This window comes from Tursiops truncatus, chromosome 15, assembly GCF_011762595.2.
Source record: "Tursiops truncatus isolate mTurTru1 chromosome 15, mTurTru1.mat.Y, whole genome shotgun sequence".
Taxonomy (NCBI): Eukaryota; Metazoa; Chordata; class Mammalia; order Artiodactyla; family Delphinidae; genus Tursiops; species Tursiops truncatus.
Genome location: NC_047048.1, coordinates 35,329,211 through 35,353,245, shown reverse-complemented (window position 1 = coordinate 35,353,245; position 24,035 = coordinate 35,329,211). Strand labels below are relative to the sequence as shown.

Here is a 24,035-nt window from a genome sequence, read left to right as displayed (position 1 = left end):
CTTGGTGGCGGCAGCAGCAGCCTTAGCATCTCATGCCAGTCTCTGGGGTCCGCGCTGTTAGCCGCGGCTCGCACCCGTCTCTGGAGCTCCTTTAAGCAGCACTCTTAATCCCCTCTTCTCGCCTACCAGGAAACAAAGAGGGAAGAAAAAGTCTCTTGCCTCTTCTGCAGGTCCAGACCTTTTCCCGGACTCCCTTCCGGCTAGCCGTGGGGCACTAACCCCTTCAGGCTGTGTTCACGCCGCCAGTCCTCTCCCTGCGCTCTGACCGAAGCCTGAGCCTCAGCTCCCAGCCCCGCCCACCCTGGCGGGTGAGCAAACAAGCCTCTCGGGCTGGTGAGCACCGTTCAGCACCGATCCTCTGGTGCGGGAATCTCCCCGTTTTGCCCTCCGCACCTCTGTTGCTGTGCTCTCCTCCGCGGCTCCGATGCTTCCCCCCTCCGCCCCCCGCAGTCTCCGCCTGCGAAGGGGCTTCCTACTGTGTGGAACGCTTTCCTCCTTCACAGCTCCCTTCCACTGGTGCAGGTCCCGTCCCTATTCTTTTGTCTCTGTTTATTCTTTTTTCTTTTGCCCTACCCAGGTACGTGGGGAGTTTCTTGCCTTTTGGGAGGTCTGAGGTCTTCTGCCAGCGTTCAGTAGGTGTTCTGTAGGAGTTGTTCCACATGTAGATGTATTTCTGGTGTATCTGTGGGGAGGAAGGTGATCTCCACGTCTTACTCTTCCACTGTCTTCCTGATTCCCACATCTCTAATTCTTGAATTCTAAGATTCGGGGGTAGAACTCCTGTTCACCCCATCAAATACCTGAAATCCACCTTAGACTTCAACCTTCTAGGCAAATTTTGTTCTGTTATGTGGCTCTTGCCTGCCATACTGCCACAATGTTTACACTGAAAACCTTATCTCCAGTTCTGACCAAGTCATCATGAAAAGGTTAACTTAGACCTTAGATGCAAGATAGGCACAAACTGAGCTCTCAGGAATATCACTGTCAACTGTCTCCCACATAAATGAAATATTTTAAAATAAAACATATATAAAAACTTCCCTGCCAGGGTCAGGAATTCAGGATTAGGTTTATTTATTTGTTTTTATTTTTTATGATTCCCTTTCCTTTTATTACTCAGGCTAATATTAAAGCAAGACTTGAATTCTGAGAACTTGCACCCACATATGGGGAGTGCTGACAGCTCAGGAGCAGTTTCCATGACAGGAGAAAGCCAACTCCAAATTCCATATTTGCTGTGGCTAATCCACGAGTGGCCAATTGAGAATTGTGGTAAAATTTAGGGGAGGAATGGGCAGAAATCTGGGCGAAGGTGGGTAATTACCACACCCAGGATTATCTTTAAGAAGCAGGTCTTGGCTGCTCTTCTCAATATCCTGAAAGTTCAAAACAAATTTACGGACAGGCCAAGATGGGAACCATCTATGTATACATGAGTGATTCCTAAAAATCTTTCTGTAGCCAAACAAACTCCATCTGGGTGCTCCTAAATTGCACCATACATGGCGCATCCTCTGAGTTCAGTATTGTCCTTTCTAGGCTCCTCTTAAAATGCAAATAGTGCCGGATCAATTTAACATTCCAGATTACAAGAGAGCTAGGAACCAAGTGGAGAGACCTTTTAAGGGTGGAAAACATCCTGAAGAGCAGTCAAGTTGCTGAATTCAAACTTGAAGTTATATTCATGTTTCCTTGGGAGTTTCTGAGTGCCTGGGGTCAACAGTCTCCCACTATATACACTTTCCTTTTTCTGTGCTGACTGGTATGCATAGAGTGGGGACCGAAAGAGTCCCCAGCTGAGCAGACACAAAGCATCAGCCACCCAGAGACCAGACAACTTATGGAAGAAGATGGGCCATGTCTGTCTGTGTTTCTTTCCCCGAGGGGTACAAGAGGACAGGCACTTCTAGGAGGAGGTAGTGAGATGGATACCAGGAATAACAGAAATATGAGCTTCCAGATTGGTACCTCAGTTCCTCAGCTCCCTTAAGTCCTAAATGAAAAGAATAAGCAGTCACCGCTTCTTCTTTTTTAATTAATTAATTTATTTTTGGCTGCATTGGGGCTTTGTCTAGTTGTGGTGAGCGGGGGCTACTCTTCCATTGTGGCGCGGGCTTCTCATTGCGGTGGCTTCTCTTGTTGCGGAGCACGGGCTCCAGGCGCGCAGGCTTCACTAGCTGTGGCTTGCGGGCTCTAGAGTGCAGGTTCAGTAGTTGTGGCGCATGGCCTTAGTTGCTCTGCGGCATGTGGGGTCTTCCCAGACCAGGGCTCGAACCCGTGTTCCCAGCATTGGCAGGTGGATTCTTAACCACTGTGCCACCAGGGAAGCCCTAAGTAGTCACCTCTTCTCAAGGTATTCGATAGAGGTATGAAGGAGGGTTGAAAAGTGCTCTGAAATCTTTATCATCCCTGACTCAAAAGAAGGACTACCTTGTTGACCTAAAGAAACAGACAATTAGAAAAGATTTCCTGCCTGACATCTGGGTGGGATATAGCATTAGGATCTCCAGTATATTTGCTACTTATTGATGAAAAGGACAGTTCTCAGGGTCTTCAGCCAAGAGGTGTAGCCAAGTGGTCCCTGTCTAGAGCACCAGAACCAGATAAGCACACATGCACACTTCCCTTGAGTAGAAACTCCCATCAAGCCTGCTATTTGGGCGTGGCAGCCAGGGTTCCTGTGGGACATGTCATGATCCAGAGGAAGAGCAGAGCATTTACTCCCAGTCTTCAGCTTCCAGATGAGGACAGCTGACCCAAGACTATTTTTGTTTTCTTCTCAGATGCTTTTATTTATTTAATTTATTTATTTATTTTTAAATTCTGCCTTCCTTGCAGTTAGGAAGTCAGAATTTCTTTTTAAAAAAAATTAATTAATTAATTAATTAATTGATTTTGAGCTGTGTTGGGTCTTCGTTTCTGTGAGAGGGCTTTCTCTAGTTGTGGCAAGCGGGGGCCACTCTTCATCGCGATGCACGGGCCTCTCACTATTGCGGCCTCTCTTGCTGCGGAGCACAGGCTCCAGACGCGCAGGCTCAGTAGTTGTGGCTCACGGGCCTAGTTGCTCCGCGGCATGTGGGATCTTCCCAGACCAGGGCTTGAAGCCGCGTCCCCTGCATTAGCAGGCAGATTCTCAACCACTGCGCCACCAGGGAAGCCCAGATCCTTTTATTTATTAGCCAAAGAAGGGGGGTGGGCTTTGGTTTGTGATCTTCAGTAAAGCCTAGGTCTTGCCCAATGAAGGGAGATGGTAATTGGCCCATTATTAACAAGAGGTAATTTTTGTTTATGAGATGTTAAGAATTACTCCATGGTTTAGAGGTGGGCATAGTGGTCATATACCTCAAACTTTCGGGGATCCCCTCTGAAATCTTCTATTTTCCTTTTCTAATTATGGGTATCCTGTAACTGATTTAACTCCTTTTGGGGTAGACCCTGTTTCTATCTTTAGCCTGTTCCACCTACATGTACTTGAGCTTACATGAAGTTTTGTTCTGTTCTACATTTACCTCTTTTTAACTCACGTGTTTGTATCTTCTGTATTTGGTGAATATGTCTATATTCATGCTTCCCATTCTTTTCATGATTGTATAGACTCATCACCTTCTCCCTCAAACTTCATCTTTCAGGACCAGGAGTTTTCACTTGGGAGGGGAGGGATATAGAAGAGAAGGGAAGAAATTTATCAGAAACATTTGGGGAATTCTTCCAAATACAGCAGGTCTGCTCACCCCTCCCCTGAGTATACCAAAATCTTGGCTGGGGAAATTAGTATTTTTTGAGAATTTCCACATTTAGTTCCAATGGTCAACTCCCTCTACCCTTTTGAACTGAAGGAGTTCACACTCCTTCATCATGGACAAAGATGATGGATGGACAGGGTGCAAAGATGAATTTCTTGGGTCATCACTGTGTTGAACTGAAGACCCTGATCTTTTTGTTCTTCGTGAAGCACTTCCTTCATTTTGTGATAGCTCATGTTGATATTCAGATGGAATAAAGTTTCCATTCATTGTGGGACTGACAGTGTTTGGGGATTGCAATGAAACCTTGCAATCATAAAATTTAAATTGGTACTTAACTACAAAGGTCGGCAACATCAGACCTGCACTGATGCAGATCCACCTAATCCAGTAGCTTCTTCACTTGCTTTACTCCTGGTTGTCCCTGGACAGATTCCTCAAGTGACTGAAGGCAACCAGAGATGGAAAGGGCCAACAGCAGCTCCTTGGAGAGCTTTATACTGATGGGTGTATCTGACCATCCCCAGCTGGAGATAATCTTTTTTGTAGTCATCCTCTTCTCCTACTTGCTGACCCTTTTTGGGAACTCAACCATGATCCTGCTTTCCAGCCTGGATGCCCGGCTCCACACACCCATGTACTTCTTCCTCAGCAACTTCTCCTCCCTGGATCTTGCTTTTACTACTAGCTCAGTCCCCCAAGTGCTGATCATCTTGTGGGGATCAGACAAGACCATCAGCTATGGTGGCTGTGTGACCCAACTCAATGTTTTCCTCTGGCTAGGGGCTACTGAGTGCATCCTGCTGTTGGTGATAGCATTTGACTACTATGTCATGGTGTGCTGGCCCCTGCACTACACCACCATCACGAACCCCTGGCTCTGCTGGCTGCTGGCTGCCATTGCCTGTTTGGGTGGCTTGGGCAACTCTGTGGTCCAGTCAACCTTCACTCTGCAGCTCCCTTTGTGAGGGCACCAGAGGGTGGACAGCTTCCTGTGTGAGGTGCCCGCCATGATCAAACTAGCCTCTGGAGACACAAGTCTCAATGGTGTCTGCACCTTCTTCACCACTGTCCCATTAAGCATCATCCTGATCTCCTACTGCTACATAGCTCAGGCAGTGCTGAAGATCCACTCGGCCAAGGGACAGAGAAAGACCTTTAACACGTGCCTCTCTTATCTGGTGGTGGTACTCCTCTTTTATGGCTCTTTTATGGTGGTACTCCTCTTTTATGGCTCTTTTATGGCTCAGCTATCTATGGGTATCTGCTTCCAGCTAAGACCAGCAACCAGGACAAATTCATTTCCCTCTTCTACTCTGTGGTCACACCCATGGTGAACCCTCTCATTTATACTCTGAGGAACAAGGAGGTGAAGGGGGCGCTGAGGAGGCTGCTGGGGAAGTCAGCTGAAGGAAGGGAAAACTATCATTTACCACCTCTTCATCTCTACAAGCTTTTTCTCATTCTCTCTGGCCAGGTGAACATGAGGAGTACTGACCGCAGTACAAGCATGTTCTTGACAGCACTAAGCTGTTGGTACATGGTTAATGTTATTTCTTTTTATTTTTTTTGAGGTTAAAGGGATTTTTTTTTTAACATCTTTATTGGGGTATAATTGCTTTACAATGGTGTGTTAGTTTCGGCTTTATAACAAAGGAAATCAGTTATACATGTACATATGTTCCCATATCTCTTCCCTCTTGCATCTCCCTCCCTCCTACCCTCCCTATCCCACCCCTCCAAGTGGTCACAAAGCACTGAGCTAATCTCCCTGTGCTATGCGGCTGCTTCCCACTAGCTATCTACCTTACGTTTGGTAGTGTATATATGTCCATGCCTCTCTCTCGCTTTGTCACAGCTCACCCTTCCCCCTCCCCATATCCTCAAGTCCGTTCTCTATCTTTATTTATTTATTTGCGGTACGCGGACCTCTCACCGCTGCGGCCTCTCCCGTTGCGGAGCACAGGCTCCGGACGCGCAGGCTCAGTGGCCATGGTCCACTGGTCCACTGGCCCAGCTGCTTTGTAGCACATGGGACCCTCCCGGACCGGGGCACGAACCCGTGCCCCCTGCATCGGCAGGCGGACTCTCAACCACTGCGCCACCAGGGAAGCCCGTTAATGTTATTTCTAATGTTCTACACTTCTTTACCAAATATCCTACTGTGGACCACAGATAACAGGGCAGATGTGTCATCAATGACTCAGAGGTTGTTGACTTAGTACAGACTTAGTTCACTGTCACTGCTGTCCACATTTTATTACGTGTAATAAATATTACATATGTATTGTATTTCTAGAGAATTCTGTACTTTTCTAAAGAAAGCACCTCCACTTGGCAGTATCTTATATAATTCCATAAAATCAAGCCAGGTTTTATTAGCCCCAGTTGAAAACCCAAGAATTCATCTTTGCACCCTATCCATCCATCATCTTTGTCCATCTCTCTTTGTCTTTTCTTAATGTTTCAGTCTATCTACCCACACTTCCCAGTCATATGCCCCTCTGTCATCTTGTTTAACCTCTATTTTATGTCTACATTCCATTTTCCCTTTTGCCTTATCCAATGTTGAATGAGAAATGGTAGGAAGGAGATTGGTTCAAGATGATGGAGTAGAAGGACGTGCTCTCACTCCCTCTTGCGAGAGCACTGGAATCACAACTAATTGCTGAACAATCATCAACAGGAAGACACTGGAACTCACCAAAAAAGATACCCCACATCCAAAGAGAAAGGAGAAGCCACAATGAGACAGAAGGAGGGGCACAACCACAATAAAATCAAATCCCATAACTGCTGGGTGGTTGACTCACAAACTGGAGAACACTTATACCACAGAAGTCCACCCACTGGAGTGAAGGTTCTGAGCCCCACGTCAGGCTTCTAACCTGGGGGTCCAGCAACAGGAGAAGGAATCCCCAGAGGATCAGACTTTGAAGGCGAGATTTGACTGTAGGATTTTGACGGGACTGCGAGAAACAGAGACTCCACTCTTGGAGGGCACACACAAAGTACTGTGCATATCGGGTCCCAGGGGAAGGAGCAGTGACCCCCATAGGAGACTGAACTAGACCTATTTGCTAGTGTTGGAGGGTCTCCTGCAGAGGCAGAGGGTGGCTGTGTCTCACCATGTGGACAAGGACCTGGCAGCAGAAGTTCTGGGAAGTACTCCTTGGTGTGAGCCCTCCCAGAGTCCGACATTAGCCCCACCAAAGAGCCCAGGTAGGCTCCAGGGTTGGGTCACCTCAGGCCAAACAACCAACAACGAGGGAACCCAGCCCCACCCATCAGCAGACAAGTGGATTAAAGTTTTACTGAGCTCTGCCACCAGAGCAACAGCCAGTTCTACCCACCACCAGTCGCTCCCATCAGGAAAGTTGCACAAGACTCTTAGATAACCTAATCCACCAGAGGGCAGACAGCAGAAGCAAGAAGAACTACAATCCTACAGCCTGTGGAACAAAAACCACATTCAGAAAGATAGACAAGATGAAAAGGCAGAGGGTTATGTACCAGATGAAGGAACAAGATAAAACCCCAGAAAAACAACTAAATGAAGTGGAGATAGGTAACCTTCCAGAAAAAGAATTCAGAATAATGATAGTGAAGATGATCCAGGACCTCCAAAAAGAATGGAGGCAAAGATCAAGAAGATGTAAGAAATGTTTAAAAAAGACCTAGAAGAATTAAAGAACAAACAAACATAGATGAACAATACAATAACTGAAATGAAAACTACACCAGAAGGAATCAATAGCAGAATAACTGAGGTAGAAGAACAGATAAGTGACCTGGAAGACAGAAAGGAGGAATTCACCTCTGCGGAACAGAATAAAGAAAAAAGAAATAAAGACAGCCTAAGAGACCTCTGGGACAACATTAAATGCAACAACACTCACATTATAGGGGTCTCAGAATGAGAAGAGCCAGAGAAAGGACCAGAGAAAATATTTGAAGAGATTATAGTCGAAAACGTCCCTAACATGGGAAAGGAAATAGCCACCCAAGTCCAGGAAGCGCAAAGAGTCCCATAAAGGATAAACCCAAGGAAACACACTGAGACATAGTAATCAAATTGGCAAAAATTAAAGACACAGAAAAATTATTGAAAGCAGCAAGGGAAAAATGACAAATAATATACAAGGGAACTCCCATAAGGTTAAGAGCTGATTTCTCAGCAGAAACTCGACAAGCCAGAAAGGAGTGGCATGACATATTTAAAGTGATGAAAGGGAAGAACCTACAACCAAGATTACTCTACCCAGCAAGGATCTCATTCAGATTCGATGGAGAAATCAAAAGCTTTACAGACAACCAAAAGCTAAGATAATTCAGCACCACCAAACCAGCTCTACAACAAATGCTAAAGGAACTTCTCTAAGTGGGAAACACAAAAGAAGAAAAGGGCCTACAAAAACAAACCCAAAACAATTAAGAAAGTGGTAATAGGAACATACATATTGATAATTACCTTAAACGTGAATGGATTAAATCCTCCAACCAAAAGACACAGGCTTGCTGAATGGATACAAAAACAAGACCCATATATATGCTGTCTACAAGAGACCCACTTCAGACCTAGGGACACATACAGACTGAAAGTGAGGGGATGGAAAAAGATATTCTATGCAAATGGAAATCAAAAGAAAGCTGGAGTAGCAATACTCATATCAGATAAAATAGACTTTAAAATACAGAATGTTACAAGAGACAAGGAAGGACACTACATAATGATCAAGACATCAATCCAAGAAGAAGATATAACAATTATAAATATATATGCACCCAACATAGGAGCACCTCAATACATAAGGCAACTGCTAACAGCTATAAAAGAAGAAATCGACAGTAACACAATAATAGTGGGGGACTTTAACACCTCACTTACACCAATGGACAGATCATCCAAACAGAAAATTAATAAGGAAACCCAAGCTTTAAATGACACAATAGACCACATAGATTTAATTGATATCTATAGGACATTCCATCCAAAAACAGCAGATTACACTTTCTTTTCAAATGCGCACAGAACATTCTCCAAGATAGATCACATCTTGGGTCACAAATCAAGCCTCAGTAAATTTAAGAAAATCGAAATCATATTAAGTATCTTTTCTGACCATAATGCTATGAGATTAGAAATCAATTACAGGGAAAAAAAGTAAAAAGCACAAACACATGGAGGCTAAACAATATTTTACGAAATAACCAAGAGATCACTGAAGAAATCAAAGAGGAAATCAAAAAATACCTAGAGACAAATGACAATGAAAACATGACGATTCAAAACCTATGGGATGCAGCAAAAGCAATTCTAAGAGGGAAGTTTATAGCAATACAATCCTACCTCAACAAACAACAAACATCTCAAATAAACAATCTAACCTTATACCTAAAGGAACTAGAGAAAGAAGAACAAAATAACCCCAAAGTTAGTAGAAGGAAAGAAATCATAAAATCAGAGCAGAAATAAATGAAATAGAAACAAAACAATAGGAAAGATCAATAAAACTAAAAGCTGGTTCTTTGAGAAGATAAACAAACTTGATAAACCATTAGCCAGACTCATCAAGAAAAAAAGGGAGAAGACTCAAATCATTAAAATTAGAAATGAAAAAGGACAAGTTACAACAGACACCACAGAAATACAAAGCATCCTAAGAGACTACTACAAGGAACTCTATGCCAATAAAGTGGACAGCCTGGAAGAAATGGACAAATTCTTAGAAAGGTATAACCTTCCAAGACTGAACCAGGAAGAAATAGAAAATATGAACAGACCAATCACAAGTAATGAAATTGAAACTGTGATTAAAAATCTTCCAACACACAAAAGTCCAGGCCCAGATGGCTTCACAGGTGAATTCTATCAAACATTTAGAGAAGAGCTAACACCCATCCTTCTCAAACTCTTCTAAAAAATTGCAGAGTAAGGAACACTCCCAAACTCATTCTATGAGACCACCATCACCCTGATACCGAAACCAGACACAGATACTACAAAAAGAGAAAATTACAGACCAATATCACTCATGAATATAGATGCAAAAATCCTCAATAAAATACTAGCAAACAGAATCCAACAACGCATTAAAAGGATCATACACCATGATCAAGTGGGATTTATCCCACAGATGCAAAGATTCTTCAATATACACAATCAATGTGATACACCATATTAACAAATTGAAGAAGAAAAACCATATGATCATCTCAATAGATGCAGAAAAAGCTTTTGACAAAATTCAACACCCATTTATTATAAAAACTCACCAGAAAGTGGGCATAGAGGGAACCTACCTCAACATAAAAAGGGCATATATGACAAACCCACAGCAAACATCATTCTCAATGGTTAAAAATGAAAGCATTTCCTCTAGCATTTCCTCTAAGATCAGGAACAAGACAAGGATGTCCACTCTCACCACTATTATTCAGTATAGTTTTGGAAGTCCTAGCCACAGCAATTAGAGAAGAAAAAGAAATAAAAGGAATACAAATTGGAAAAGAAGAAGTAAAACTGTCATTGTTTGTAGATGACATGATACTATACATAGAAAATCCTAAAAACGCCACCAGAAAACTACTAGAGCTAATCAATGAATATGGTAAAGGTGCAGGATACAAAATTAATGCACAGAAATGTCTTGCATTCCTATACACTAATGATGAAAAATCTGAAAGAGAAATTAAGGAAACACTCCCATTTACCACTGCAACAAAAAGAATAAAATACCTAGGAGTAAACCTACCTAGGGAGACGAAAGACCTGTATGCAGAAAACTATAAGACACTGATGAAAGAAATTAAAGATGATACCAACAGATGGAGAGATATACCATGATCTTGGATTGGAAGAATCAATATTGTGAAAATGACTATACTAACCAAAGCAATCTACAGATTCAATGCAATCCCTATCAAATTACCAATGGTATTTTTTACAGAACAAGAAAAAAAATCTTAAAATTTGTTTGGAGACACAAAAGACCCTGAATAGCCAATGCAGTCTTGAGGGAAAAAATTGGAGTTGGAGGAATCTTGCTCCCAGACTTCAGACTATACTACAAAGCTACAGTAATCAAGACAATATGGTACTGGCACAAAAACAGAAATATAGATCAATGGAACAGGATAGAAAGCCCAGAGATAAACCCACGCACATATGGTCAACTAATCTATGACAAAGGAGGCAAGGATATACAATGGAGAAAAGACAGTCTCTTCAATAAGTGGTGCTGGGAGAACTGGACAGCTACATGTAAAAGAATGAAATTAGAACACTCCCTAACACCGTACACAAAAATAAACTCAAAATGGATTAGAGACCTAAATGTAAGACTGGAGACTATAAAACTCTTAGAGGAAAACATAGGAAGAACACTCTTTGACGTAAATCATGGCAAGATCTATTTTGATCCACCTCCTAGAGTGATGGAAATAAAAACAAAAATAAACAAATGGGACCTAATGAAACTTAAAAGTTTTTGCACACACACACACAAAAAAAGTTTTTGCACAGCAAAGGAAACTACAAACAAGATGAAAAGACAACCCTCAGAATGGGAGAAAATATTTGCAAATGAATCAACAGACAAAGGATTAATCTCCAAAATATGTAAACAGCTCATGCAGCTCAACATTAAAAAGCAAACAACTCAGTCCAAAAATGGGCAGAAGACCTAAATAGACATTTCTCCAAAGAAGACATTTCTCCAAAGAAGACATACAATGGCCAAGAAGCACATGAAAAGCTGCTCAACATCACTAATTATTAGAGAAATGCAAATCAAAACTATTATGAAGTATCACCTCACACCAGTTAGAATGGGCATCATCAGAAAATCTGCAAACAACAAATGCTGGAGAGGGTGTGGAGAAAAGGGAACCTTCTTGCACTGTTGGTGGGAATGTAAATCGATACAGCCACTATGGAGAACAGCGTGGAGGTTCCTTAAAAAACTAAAAATAGAGTTACCATATGACCCAGCAATCCCACCACTGGGTATATACCCAGAGAAAACCATAATTCAAAAAGACACATGCACCCAATATTCACTGCAGCACTATTTACAATAGCCAGGACATGGAAGCAACCTAAATGCCCATCGACAGATGAATGGATAAAGAAGATGTGGTACATATATACAATGGAATATTAGCCATAAAAGAATGAAATCAGGTCATTTGTAGAGATGTGGATAGATCCTGAGACTGTCATACAGAGTGAAGTAAGTCAGAAAGAGAAAACAAATATATTAACGCACATATGTGGAACCTAGAGAAATGGTTCAGATGAACTGGTTTGCAGGGCAGAAATTGAGACACAGATGCAGAGAACAAACATATGGACACCAAGGGGGGAGAGTGGCGTTGGGCGGGGTGTCATGGCAGTGTGATGAATTGGGAGATTGGGATTGACATGTATACACTAATATGTACAAAATGGATAACTAATAAGAACCTGCTGTATAAAAAGCAAATAAAATTAAATTTAAAAAGGAAATGGTAAGAAGACCATTTTTCTTTTCTTTTTGGCCGTGCCCTCCGGCTTGTGGGATCTTAGTTTCTCGACCAGGGATCAAACCAGTGCCCCCTGCAGTGGAAGCCTGGAGTCCTAACCACTGAATTGCTGGGGAATTCCCAAGACCATTTTTCTTTTAATTAAATAGTTTTATTTAAATTATTTTCTCACTGGGACTTCCCTGGCTGTCCAGTGGTTGAGACTCCACGCTTCCACTGCAGGGAGTGCAGGTTTGATCCCTTGTTGGGGAACTAAGATCCCGCATGCCACATAGCCAAAAAATTAATTAATTAATTAATTAAATCATTTCCTCACCAAAGTCCCAGCCATCAGATTTGCTACCAGTATTTGGATATGCTAGTATGGTCAGTGGATTATGGAATGCTCTGAGATTCCTTAAGCAAGTTTAAGAGCCCAGGAAAGATCATCCATTTGTAAAGCATTTCCTCTGCCTCATGATCTAGTCTTTCACCCCTAAAGTTTCTAAAATTCAGCAATCAGTCCAGCACGCCATGACTTACCAAAGAACTCAGGTATTGGAATTAGAATGCCAGTACGTGATTCTTCACATCACTAGAATTGCCAGGGGAATCCACACCTGCCACTGCAGTTCATATGTTCTTTCCCCAGGGAGAGAAGCTGGGTTGATATGAGAAAGTTACCTGGCAACTGCATTACCAGAGAAAAGATGATCAATGATTTTAGGGCTACTTTCTAAAGAGTCTTGTGTCCTTCACAGCACCTAAACACATGCCTTATACATAGTAGATGCTCAATACTTAGTGAGTTGAATTAATTAACAAGCCCCATGAATCTCCCTTTTTCACACTAGGAACTAAAAATGTCACATGAACCATTTTCATATTTGCCACTTTGGGGTCATCCTGTCACTTGGACAATGCTGAACAAACAATGACGTTTCCCCTCTTTCCACATTTGCATAATGCCTCCCCAAAGACATCTAGTTATATTGTCCCAGCCTGAATTTGTTTTTCTAGTTGTAGATCAGAACCATGACCTATTGTCTCTGTTCCTTACCCAGTAATACTGAAGTATGTCTCCAGGACTAGCCACCTAGCAGCATAATCTTGGTGAGCTCATCAAAGTCCAGAGTCGTGCAGGCTCAAAAGTTTTATTGATCAGCACACTCAGATTAGATGAAGTTCTCAGGAGGTAGAATCACAATGACTAAACTCCTAAGTTGATATACACACCAGAATGCCAGTTGATTAATTTATGAGAATTGTATTTTCCAAGGAGATATCCCCTAGCTAATTCGTTTAAATTGCAAAATTACTTGGGGGAAAATAGGAAGAAAATAGACAGGCGTTCTTCAGACACTTCAGAGTTTTGCAGAGTCTCCCTACGGAAAGTACAGGACGTTTTGAATCTAACTTGCATTTAGGGGCATAGTAAGACACAGAGAATTACAGGGAGGAGAAAAAGCTTGGGACATGAATGCATCATGGGGATCACATACGCCATCATCAAAGTGTACACATATTCATCTTCCATTCTCAGTGGTGTGCTTGAAACAAAGTCAAAAATTGGGAAAAAAGCCATTAAATGTGAGGAAAGCTCCTTGTTATTAAGGACTTTGACGTTCCATTTCTAGGGTTTCAGAAGAAAAAATATGTTTTGTGTCTTATTCAGTTGGATATTCAAAAAAATGCAAAACAAAAGATGTACCAAGAACTATAGAAGGTTCACCAACCTTAGTAAAATATAAATGTAGAGAATTTGAATATGCTAGTGTGGTCATTAGATTTAAGTGAATTTAAGAGCCCGTCTCTTAGAGCCTTTCACAGAGTCTGTCCAAGTCCCACCTTGCCCTGTATCCTAGCAAAGTGAGTGCAATGACTAAATTTTGAACCTGTCAATGAAGGGAGTCAGTCCTTTTTCCGTCTTCACAGACTTCAGTTTCAATTACATGGCTGTGGTTAGGAGATGTTGGAATAAAGGAGATGGTGAGAAATAAGAATTGGAAAGTGGCTTTGGCTTGGTGAGCTTATGCTCTAGTATGTGAATGCTAAATTACAGGCTAATTTGGACACTCCATTAACGATTGGGTGGAGAAATCCAGTTTATTTGACTATATAGATGGGTTGAGCACATCAACTTTACTGAGTACTTATCCTGGGCTATGTAACAATCTAAACCCTTTATAGGATCAACTCCTTTAATCCTCACAACAACCTACACCATCCCCATTTTAAGATGAGGACATTGGAGCACAAGAGGAAATGTGCTCCCAGTACACAGTGGTAGGTCTGGGAATCAAACCCAAGTACTCTTGACTCTAAAACTTGTGCCTTTTCCAAATTTTTTTCTTTGTGTAATAATCACAAACTTACAGAAATGTTGGAAGCATGATATAAAGGACTTTCTCTCCCTGGATCATTTGAGAGTAAGTTGACAGCATGATACTCTGTCTTCCCCAAATATTTTACTGTGTATCTCTAACAAACAAGGACGTTCTCCTACAGGACCACCATGTAGCCATCAAAATTACTAAATGAACATCAATACATTATATTATTTAATCCTGAGACCCCATTCAGCTTTTGCCAGTTGTCCCAACAATGCATTTCATAGCAAAAGGATTCTGTTCAAAATTACACATTGCATGTAGTTGTCATGTCTCCTTAGTCTCTGTCAGTCTGAAATTGTTCCTCTGTCTTTTCTTGACTTTCGTGACCCTGACACTTTAAAAGATCATCCAGTTATTTAGTAGAACATAGCTCAATTTCAGTTTTTTCCTCATAGTTAGATTCAGGTCATCTTTGTCAGGAATTCCACACATGTGATGTTGCATTCTTCTTATCGTATGCTGTCAGGTGGTGCTATGGACTGAATTTGTACCCCACCTGAAAATTCATATATTGAAACCCTAAACCCCAATGTAATTAATTGTATTTGAACATAGAGCCTTTAGGAGGTAATTAGGGTTAAGTGGTATCATAAGGGTGTGCCCCTCATCTGATGGGATTGGTGACCTTACAAAGAGAAGGAGAGGGAGATCTTTCTCTCTCCACACACAGTCAAAGGAAAGGCCAACTGTAGACAAAGCAGCCTTCTGCAAGCCAGGAACGAGCCCTCACCAGAAACTGAATCCTGCCAGAACCTTAATCTTGGGTTTCCAGGCTCCATAATTGTGAGAAAATTAATTCCTATTGTTTAAGTCACTCAATCTGTGGTATTTAGTTATGGCAGCCTAAGCAGACTAAGACAGGTGGTGTAAATTTCAATGTCTTCAGACTAAGACAGGTGTTGTAAATTTCAATGTCTCCCATTACTAGTGATGCTACTTGGATCACTAAATGAAGGTGGTGTCTGCTAGGCTTTTCCATTATTTCCTATTTTGTAATTAATAAGCATTTTACAGGGAAATACTTTGAAACTACTTAAATATCCTGATACTAATGAAACTCAATTTAATCTTTTATTTATTTACATCTTACAGAATCAATGTTTCCTATTCTATTCTATGGTTTATAACTTCTTAATATCATTATATTTTTGTCCCTTGTTTCATCACTGGGAGTCCATTCAAACTGGCTTTTGTGTTTTTTGACTTGTCCCCATATTCCTTGAGCATTTCCTTGCTTTCCGCCACATCAAGATGTCCCAGGCTTATGTTTTATTAACCCTCTCTAGCACTCTGTTTCATCATCTGAAATGTGGATATAGTAAATGGCAGGAACAATGTAAGGATCAAAGTAGATAGTGCATGTGCGAGTGCTTAGAGAAAACTGCTCAGTGTTGTACTTAATCAAAGATGGTATACTTACCCTAAGGAGGTTTATCAGTCTATATCACATCCCAGCTCCCTCCATTTATATCCTGATGGAGTACTACTCTCACTGTGCAACCAGATTGTTTATAAATGATGGATGGATGAAGTGGGGCCAGAATAAAGGCAGAGAGAGCCTCCACTTTTCTTTCCCACACACTCTTATCCCAACCCATGAGCTCCCTCTTCAGAATATATTCAGAATATCCCAATCCAGAATCACACACACACACACACACAGACACACACACAGACACACACACACGAAAATTAGGAAAGTATTTGAATGTCCATCAAAAGGGAAATGATTGAAGATTGAACACATAATGGTAAATGCCAAACACAGGAGTTTAAAAAAAAAAAAGATGAGGTTGATATATTGAAACAGAAAAACTTGTAAGATATACTAAGTAGACAAAATTACAGATTAAGATCCAGCAAGACATACACACTAATGACAGTTATTTCCTCTGGAGAGGGAGTGTAACTTGGGAGTTAAGGGATGAGAGGCTTCATTTTTAAATGAGAATGTTTTGCGATACTTGTGGAATATGAAAAAATTAAAACAGAGGGAAGAAAAGCATTGGGTTAGAAGCGAGTTCTAGTCCTACTTCTGTGATTAGACAGTCACTTAAACTGTCGCAGTTTTCTCGTCTGGAGGACGGTAATAGTACTGGCTTCATAGGATTGGTGTGAGGATAAGTTACTGTGTACGTGTATAAAACTGTGCCAAACATATAGTAAGCGTTACGTATTTTTGATACTGTCATTGTCTCATCTGTAAGTAGGGTATGAGTCTGGGTAGGCCTGGTACAAAGACCCTTCCAAGTAAGAGAAGTGGAACATCCTGTCGAGCAGAACAGCAGCAGTAACCAATAGGAGGGATTAACAAACGTCCAGATCCAGGGCCCCAGGTTTTCGAACAGCGTTATTGGTCCAGGTTATGACGCAAACGGGGAACCCGTCTCCTCATTGGGGAAGACTGCTGTCGATTAGCGGGGGGGCGGAACCAGCTGGGGAGGGTTGTGCGTATCCGGCGACGCTGTTTTCCGGCTTAGCCCTTGCGCATTCGTCAGGCTTTCTGGAAGTCCCGGCCTGCCCCGCGGCAGCTTCAGGCCGCGCGCTCTGGGAAATGCGACCAGGTGGGTGAGTCGCGCGTTTGAGGCTTTTCGCGGCGGGGCGGGCTGGAGCTCCGCGGCTCCGCCCTCTCCCCTGAGGCTCTCATGATGTCCTGGGTCTTGTGACGGGAAGGCTCTCAGTGGCCGTGACCCGGTGCTTCCTCCCTCTGTTTGGAGAGGCCTGGGAACATGGTAGGCTGGTGTACGGGACCTGTCGCCCTTTGGAGGCTCCTGTCCGCTCTCTTTCCCCGTGAAGGGTGCTTTGAAAGGCGGAGAGCCTTTTACCCTTGTGCTTTACGTGAATAAAACACTGGTTCACCGAGGCCCTATCGCGTCCTTGTGCACCCTTGTGTTGGGCAGTGAGGACACGAACACAGCTCAGACATGCTCCTTGCACTCAGAGAGCTCCCAAACTGTGGAGTAGATAAACTTGCAGAAACAAGTTCTGGTGTTAGGTGGAGTAAGAGAAGGCTCCCTGAGAAAGAGTTACAGACAGGGCCGAGGAGTTCAGAGCGTCAAGGAAGCGTCAAGAAGGTGGTGATGGTGCTGTTACCAATCCTCTTCCAGTGGGTTTTTTGTCTTCTTTGATGGACTCCACTCATGAGAACATAAAATTTACCGTATTTCTAATTTCTAGGCTTAGGTGCCCTTCCTCCCTAGCTTGGGAGGAATGGAGATTGGCAGCCCCTGGTGTTCAGTTTCTCTGGAAAGAATGAAATCAGGTCTTGGGAAAAGGTTAGAGGGCAAAGACACTATGGAAAGCAGAGAGCCTGTTCCACGATGTGGGACCAGTTCACCTGTGCTGGATTGTAGACCATGTGTAGGAGAGTGCGCAGTGAGACTGGAGCAGTAGGTTAGATCTAGAATCCAGGGAGAGCCTTTGCAAGTTAGGAGATCTTGACTTATTTCAGTGGTATTAGGAAGTCTTGAAGGCTTTTGAGCAGAGCAGTTTACACAATTGAGTTAGATTTGTAGAAAGTCAAGAGATCCAGATCTGCTTTGTAGGAAGATCAGGTAGATAGATGGAAGACTCTTGTACCAGCCTGGCCTAATGATGTGTCCCTGACCAGGGGTTCTCAACCAGGGAAGATTTTGACCCCCCAAAGATATTTGGCAAAATCTGGAGTAGTCTTGTCATAACTGACAGGTGCTCCTGACATCTAGTGGGTGGAGACAAGGGGTGCAGCTAAACATCCTACAATGCATAGGACACCCCCCCAACCCCCCACCCCGACCCACACAGACAACAAAGACCTGTCTGGCCCCAAATGTCAATACTGTAGTGCTGAAGTTCAAGGGAATTCCCTGGAGGTCCAGCAGTTAGGACTCCACACTTCCACTGCAGGGGGCAGGGGTTCGATCCCTGGTCGGTGAACTAAGATCCTGCGTGCTGCACAGCATAGCCAAAAAACAAAAACCTGAGCTTTAAAACAACAACAAAAAATAGTGCTGAAGTTCAGCAATGCAACCTTAGAGCAATAGAAGTGGAAACGAAGGGGAGACAGATCTCAGAGACGTCTCAGCCAGAGACCAGTCTTCGCCTCCTTTCATATTATTTACAATGCTTAAGTACTTTAAGCAGTCAATCAGGTCTAAAGACCCAGACTTCCTTGTCTTTTTTCACCCTTTCATTCCTTTGCAAAATATTTATTTTGCATGAGACACTATTCAAGGTGCTGTGATTCAGCAATGAACAAAACAAATTACCTGCTCTCCAAGAACCTTACATTCTTGTAGGGATGACAGACATGAAACCAATAAATATATATCAAGTAGTGAGATATGCTATAAAGAAGTTCCTGTAAGATAGAGCTTCTGTTATTATCACCACAGACCATTTACTGTGCATCTTGTAAGTGCCAAGCACTGGCCAGATGCTTTACAAATAGCATTTCTAATCTTTTTCTGTATGCTGCAGGATTGGTATAGTTATGCTCAGATGAGAAAAAGCAGCTTAGAGAAGTTGAGTATTTTGCCCCACATCAGTTAATGAGGAGTTGAGCTGGCACTGGAAACTGGATCCACCTGACAAAGTCTGTGAGATTTCCATTAGGACACTGTCTGACTTGAATGGGAGCGCAGTGGTTGAGAGTCCGCCTGCCGATGCAGGGGACGCGGATTTGTGCCCAGTCCGGGAAGATCCCACGTGCTGCGGAGCGCTGGTCCCATGAGCCATGGCCACTGAGCCTGCGCGTCCGGAGCCTGTGCTCCGCAGCTGGAGAGGCCACAACAGTGAGAGGCCCGCGTACCGCAAAAAACAAAACAAAACAAAAAAAACTATACCTTCTCACCCAAACTTAGCAAAGTGAAGTAGAAATGAAGTTCTTATTGGAGAGGCCTAGCTGGAAGTGATTCTCCATATTGTAGGAACTACATTTGAGAACACATGAGCCTCAGTTGAATTTGTCTTCATTACTCACATCCTCTCAGGTGGCTGATGGCAGGTTCTGACATCTCAGAGAGGTTGGCAACTTGGAGGTCTCCCACCAGCTCTTCAGACTCTCACGATATTGGCAACTGCTGGGCCTCACTCACAAGCTTTCAGCTAGCTCTGGGAGCTGTGCTTATGATGGCTGCAGCCCAAACTACATCAACGAGAAGATCCTGGAGCTGAAGCAATTCCCGACACGTCTTCCTTTCTGCATAGGAAGATCCAAGCCTGGATGAGGGTGCATCATCCAGGAAGCGTTGAGAAGGCAGTGACCTTGGTGCAGCATTTAGAGTGAGAACCCAGGAGACGAAGGCAATGGTGAGAAGGGGAGTAAGGAAAGAGAAATGGGATCAGGTTGGAGAGGGCCTGGGTTAGGGGACAAGCAGTTGGAACAAGGTGGAAAAACTTGATTTAGCTGTTGCTTGTCAAGCACTTGTTTGTTTTCATTATTGGTGTCCATGCCAGCTTTTAAGAGAACAGATTTTCTTTCCCCTTTGAAGGAAGGAGGGTGGGTGGAGAGAGAGTTTGGACCCTCATCAATCACCGAGCTTTCAGTAGGTCTCAGCTGCCAAGAATAAAGGAAGGGAAGTATTTGTCCCTGTAGAACTCAGGCTTTCTCCTCTGCAGGTTATAACTCTCTGTAAACGAGAGTCTTCTGGTTCTTGACATGCCTGTTGAAGACAGAGGGATTGTAACGCTCAGCTAGCTGTGGGAACTTTGGTTACGTCCTCAGGGTCTGGGTCACACCTCTCACAAAACAGATAAACAAAACCGGATTTCTGGTCAGGAGAGGGCCAGACTGGGACCTACTGAGGACTGATAGTAGTGCTGCAAGATATAACAGCGCTGTGGGGCCCTGGGCAGGGGCTTCCCCAGACCTCCCAGCACTGCCCTGAGCACACAGGACTTGGAAGCACTCTCTGCTGTTCTGCTCAGCCACACACATCATATTCCTCAATCAAGTTTCTAACTCTGGCTTTGCAGGAATCTCCGTTCCTATACTTTTCCTCCCTGGGCCCATATGATGATCTTTGGCGGGGGAGGTAGGGTGTCCATTGGTGGGGTTTATTTCCAGGTGATGGTGTTTGTGCTCCAAGAAGAGCCAGCAACCGGGGTTATGGCGGGGAGGGGGGCAGTTACCAGGCTTCTATTGGAGACCATGAAGCCCATCCTCAGGGGCTTTCCCAAGAGAAGAGGCAGAGCTATGCTCAGACCACTCAGACCCTGGGGCCTTAAAGAACAACCCACCTATTTGAAGAACAGAGTCTCAGGCTGGAAAGGGGAGAGGCAGGAAGAATCCAGGAATGAGAGGTTGTCCGTGCCTGTGCCATCCATCAGAGACGTAACCTTATCGTTCGGTCATGACCACAGTTGGGAGCAGGAAGCTAGTGATTTGGGACGCAGTTGTGGTTCTGAGGCAGCTCAGTTCCATATAGAGGCTTTGTCGTTCCCTCTGGTTCTCCCTTCAGAAAACTTCATTCCGTGATAGCTCTTAGAAGGGTCATGTATGAATCAGGTCTAGGGGCTTACATGGTGACCTGCTGCCATACAAGGCAGAGGGCCGGATCTTAGTTTAGACCTATAAGACTCTGCCACTATCAGGTGCGGCACTGGGGTCCTGACTCTCTGCCCAGCCACACGTACCATGCCTCGATGGAAGGGGTACCTTTTGACCATCCTGTATAACAAGTGAGATCTCTGATGGGTCTCCTTTTCTGTCTTTTTAATGGGTCTCTTTTTGCTTTTTCTCACTTTTGGCTGTAAAAATTTCTTGGGAACCATGTCTAATCTATACTGTGTAATAACTAGCTCTTAATCTTGTGCCAGGCACAACACCATGCCTGGGAGGTAGTTGCTGGTAATGGGTGTGACATGAAACCTCAACTGTACCTTCCTCCTCCCCAGGAGGCTGGGCCTATGGCCCCTGCCACAACAAGGCTGCCCTCGTGGCATGAACATGTAGTATAAGGTCTGTGTTTGGAGGTTTCACAGAAATTGTTAGCCAGAAAGAGTGTTGAGAGAGACAGTGAAAAATTAAAGGTTTTGAAATTGATCTGACCCAGGTTCAAAATCCAGCTCTTTCACTTTAATCACTATGCAAGTCACTTTAAACCTATGATAGCAGGTGTGCATTGGGGCTGCCAGGAAACCCAGCCTTTACTTGCAAATCTCAGTAAATCCCCAATTTACCAAAAACTCCAGAAGTGCCACTAGAATGGCCAAGTGTACAGGAAATGCCCGAGCAGCTTCAGGACCACAGCTTTCTCCAGATGCCAGAACAGAGTGGCACAAGTTCAAAATCCTTCAGGCTAACTTCCATATCACAGGGAGTAGCCAGGTTAATTGCTAGTGTCCTGTGACCTGCACTCAGTCCTTCTCTTTGTCTCTATCCAGAAGCCGAGCCGAGGATGAGCAGCAGGACTGCGAGGAGGCTGGAGCTGAGGATGGTGAAAGCGAGGATTCGCCTGTGATGGTGTCAGCGATGACATGGGCACAGTCTCACCCAGGACCCCAGGAGTCCTGGCTGTTCCCAAACTGACCGGTAAGGCAGTCCCTCACAGGAGAGGCAGACAAGAGGTGGCAAGAGGAAAGGAAGTTGGGTAGGAGGCCTGAGGGGCCCAGCTCTGGCTTTGGCTGTGACCACCCATCAGCCACCTTAGGCTGAGAAACCACAGCAGATGTGTGAAAAGGGAATGGTGTGCAGGCTTCGCGCTACTTCTCTGGGTTGTGAGAATATTTATTTGATCCTGTCTGTGGCAAGTGGTTAGCAGTCCTTGGAAAAAAGGCATGCTGTCAGTTGAAAAATTGTATCAATGAGTTAAAATGTTTCAGTGAGGAAGGGATGTACAGACACTATATGGAGAGCCCCAGTATTAAACGTACAGGGGAAAACTGGCTTTTCAATGGATATCTGAAGGGCTGAAGCAAACCAGAAGTATAAGTTACACGTCAGAGGAAATGGATAGACTTGAGGGTGTTGCCTTTTGTACAACCTACTTCAAATTTATTCTCAAGTGGTTGGTGCAGTGATCATGCTGATTTGTCAGTGGGTCGTAGACACTAAGGTAACAGAGGTGGTAACTGTAGGAAGCAGCGACCACACAGGGAGTAGGGGGAAAGGTTGGGTTTATCAGAACTCAGAAGCAGGTTGGGTTTATCAGAACTCAGAACTTAGAGGAGTGGCCCTGCGGAGCTGGAACTCAGATCTTGGGGCTTGGGGGCTGGGTGTGCTGCCTGACTTGTGCTGTATTTCTGAGGGGTCCAGTAAGGCTGGTTCTGGAAGGAAGATACAGTGTGTTTCGTTCACTGCTTTGTATTTGGTTTCTGTGTAATACCTGGTACTTTATAGGCAATCAAATGTTTCCTGAATGAATGAATAACTGGATGTATTCTCCAGTTCTTACTGTCTGCTCCAGACCCTCCCGAGAGGCTGACAGGCAAGGGCTGCACGCTCTAGTACTGTGTTCTTTCTTCTGCCCAGCAGACTACAGGATAAAGCAGTTTGGACGGTGGAGGCAATCTAAGAATGCAAGGAGTTCAACAGTTGCATCCCAGTTTCCCTGGTTACCGCAGACCCAGGAGTGGGAGGAACCTGCCTGTGAGGCCTGGGTACCTGTGCTTCCTTAGCGATTCCATTGACTTTCACTGGCTTTCCTCACTTATCAAAGCCAGCTTCTTTGAGCTGGTGTACAAAGCCCTTCAGTAGTTGATCCACCCCGGGCTGTCCCCCTCTTCCCCACCATGATCTCCAATGAAGTCAGGCTGTCCCCCAATGGGTCACATTCAAGCCCATCTCTGCCTTTGCCTGAACTTTCCTAAGGTATCATTTTTTCCCACTCTCTGTAGAGCAGAGGTAAGTATGTGACTCTGGGAACTGACCTGCATAGCTTGTCCACTGGGCCATGTTCAAGGACTGTGTATGCAGAGAACTGTGGGATGGGCCAAGCGAGACTCAAGCTGAGGAAACACTGAAGTATATTTTTCTGTCCTGCCTTTGCTTCTCTTTTTCTAAATTAAAAAAAAATTTTGGGGGGGCTTTGAGGTAGAGTATACATTCTCCTTTGCTCATCTGTAATTCCTCAAGAAGGCTTAAAGCAGAGACCATGACACTTGCTTTTCAACAAAGCTTAGGCAAGGTACTGACAACCTGCATGCACAGGCCAAGAACCATGGACAACTTACCCATCTTTCACATTTTATCATAGAGATTTCACAAAAGCTTAAACATCTATGCCTTGTTCTGGATCAGTAAGCTTTAATTTTGGCTCTTCATGCTCCTCACACCCAGCCTTCTTTTCACCTGTAGTCAGAGCTGCCTGCAGCCCCTGTGTTTTCCTTACTCCCCAACCCAACTGTATTCCTTCTCTCCCCATTTTCTGCCCCTTATTCCTTCTCTGCATGTCCTACTGTCCCGAAGCAG

At 43.8% G+C, this 24,035-nt stretch overlaps 2 protein-coding genes across 2 annotated transcripts in view; both read left to right on the top strand.

Moving 5' to 3' along the window:
• The window catches only part of ZNF75A (zinc finger protein 75A), a 65,714-nt gene extending 42,645 nt beyond the window's left edge, over nucleotides 1-23,069 (top strand). The window contains exon 8 of the mRNA XM_073793291.1: nucleotides 22,010-23,069. Coding sequence (XP_073649392.1) covers nucleotides 22,010-22,027 — 18 coding nt within the window. The 3' untranslated portion in view covers nucleotides 22,028-23,069. The remainder of the gene's footprint in view (nucleotides 1-22,009) is intronic.
• On the top strand, nucleotides 2,832-6,426 carry OR2C1 (olfactory receptor family 2 subfamily C member 1). The gene is given in 2 exon segments (XM_073793292.1): nucleotides 2,832-4,965; nucleotides 5,007-6,426. Coding segments are annotated over 2 exon segments (1,071 nt in total). The 5' UTR covers nucleotides 2,832-4,207; the 3' UTR covers nucleotides 5,320-6,426.
• Nucleotides 23,070-24,035: the final 966 nt, after the last annotated feature.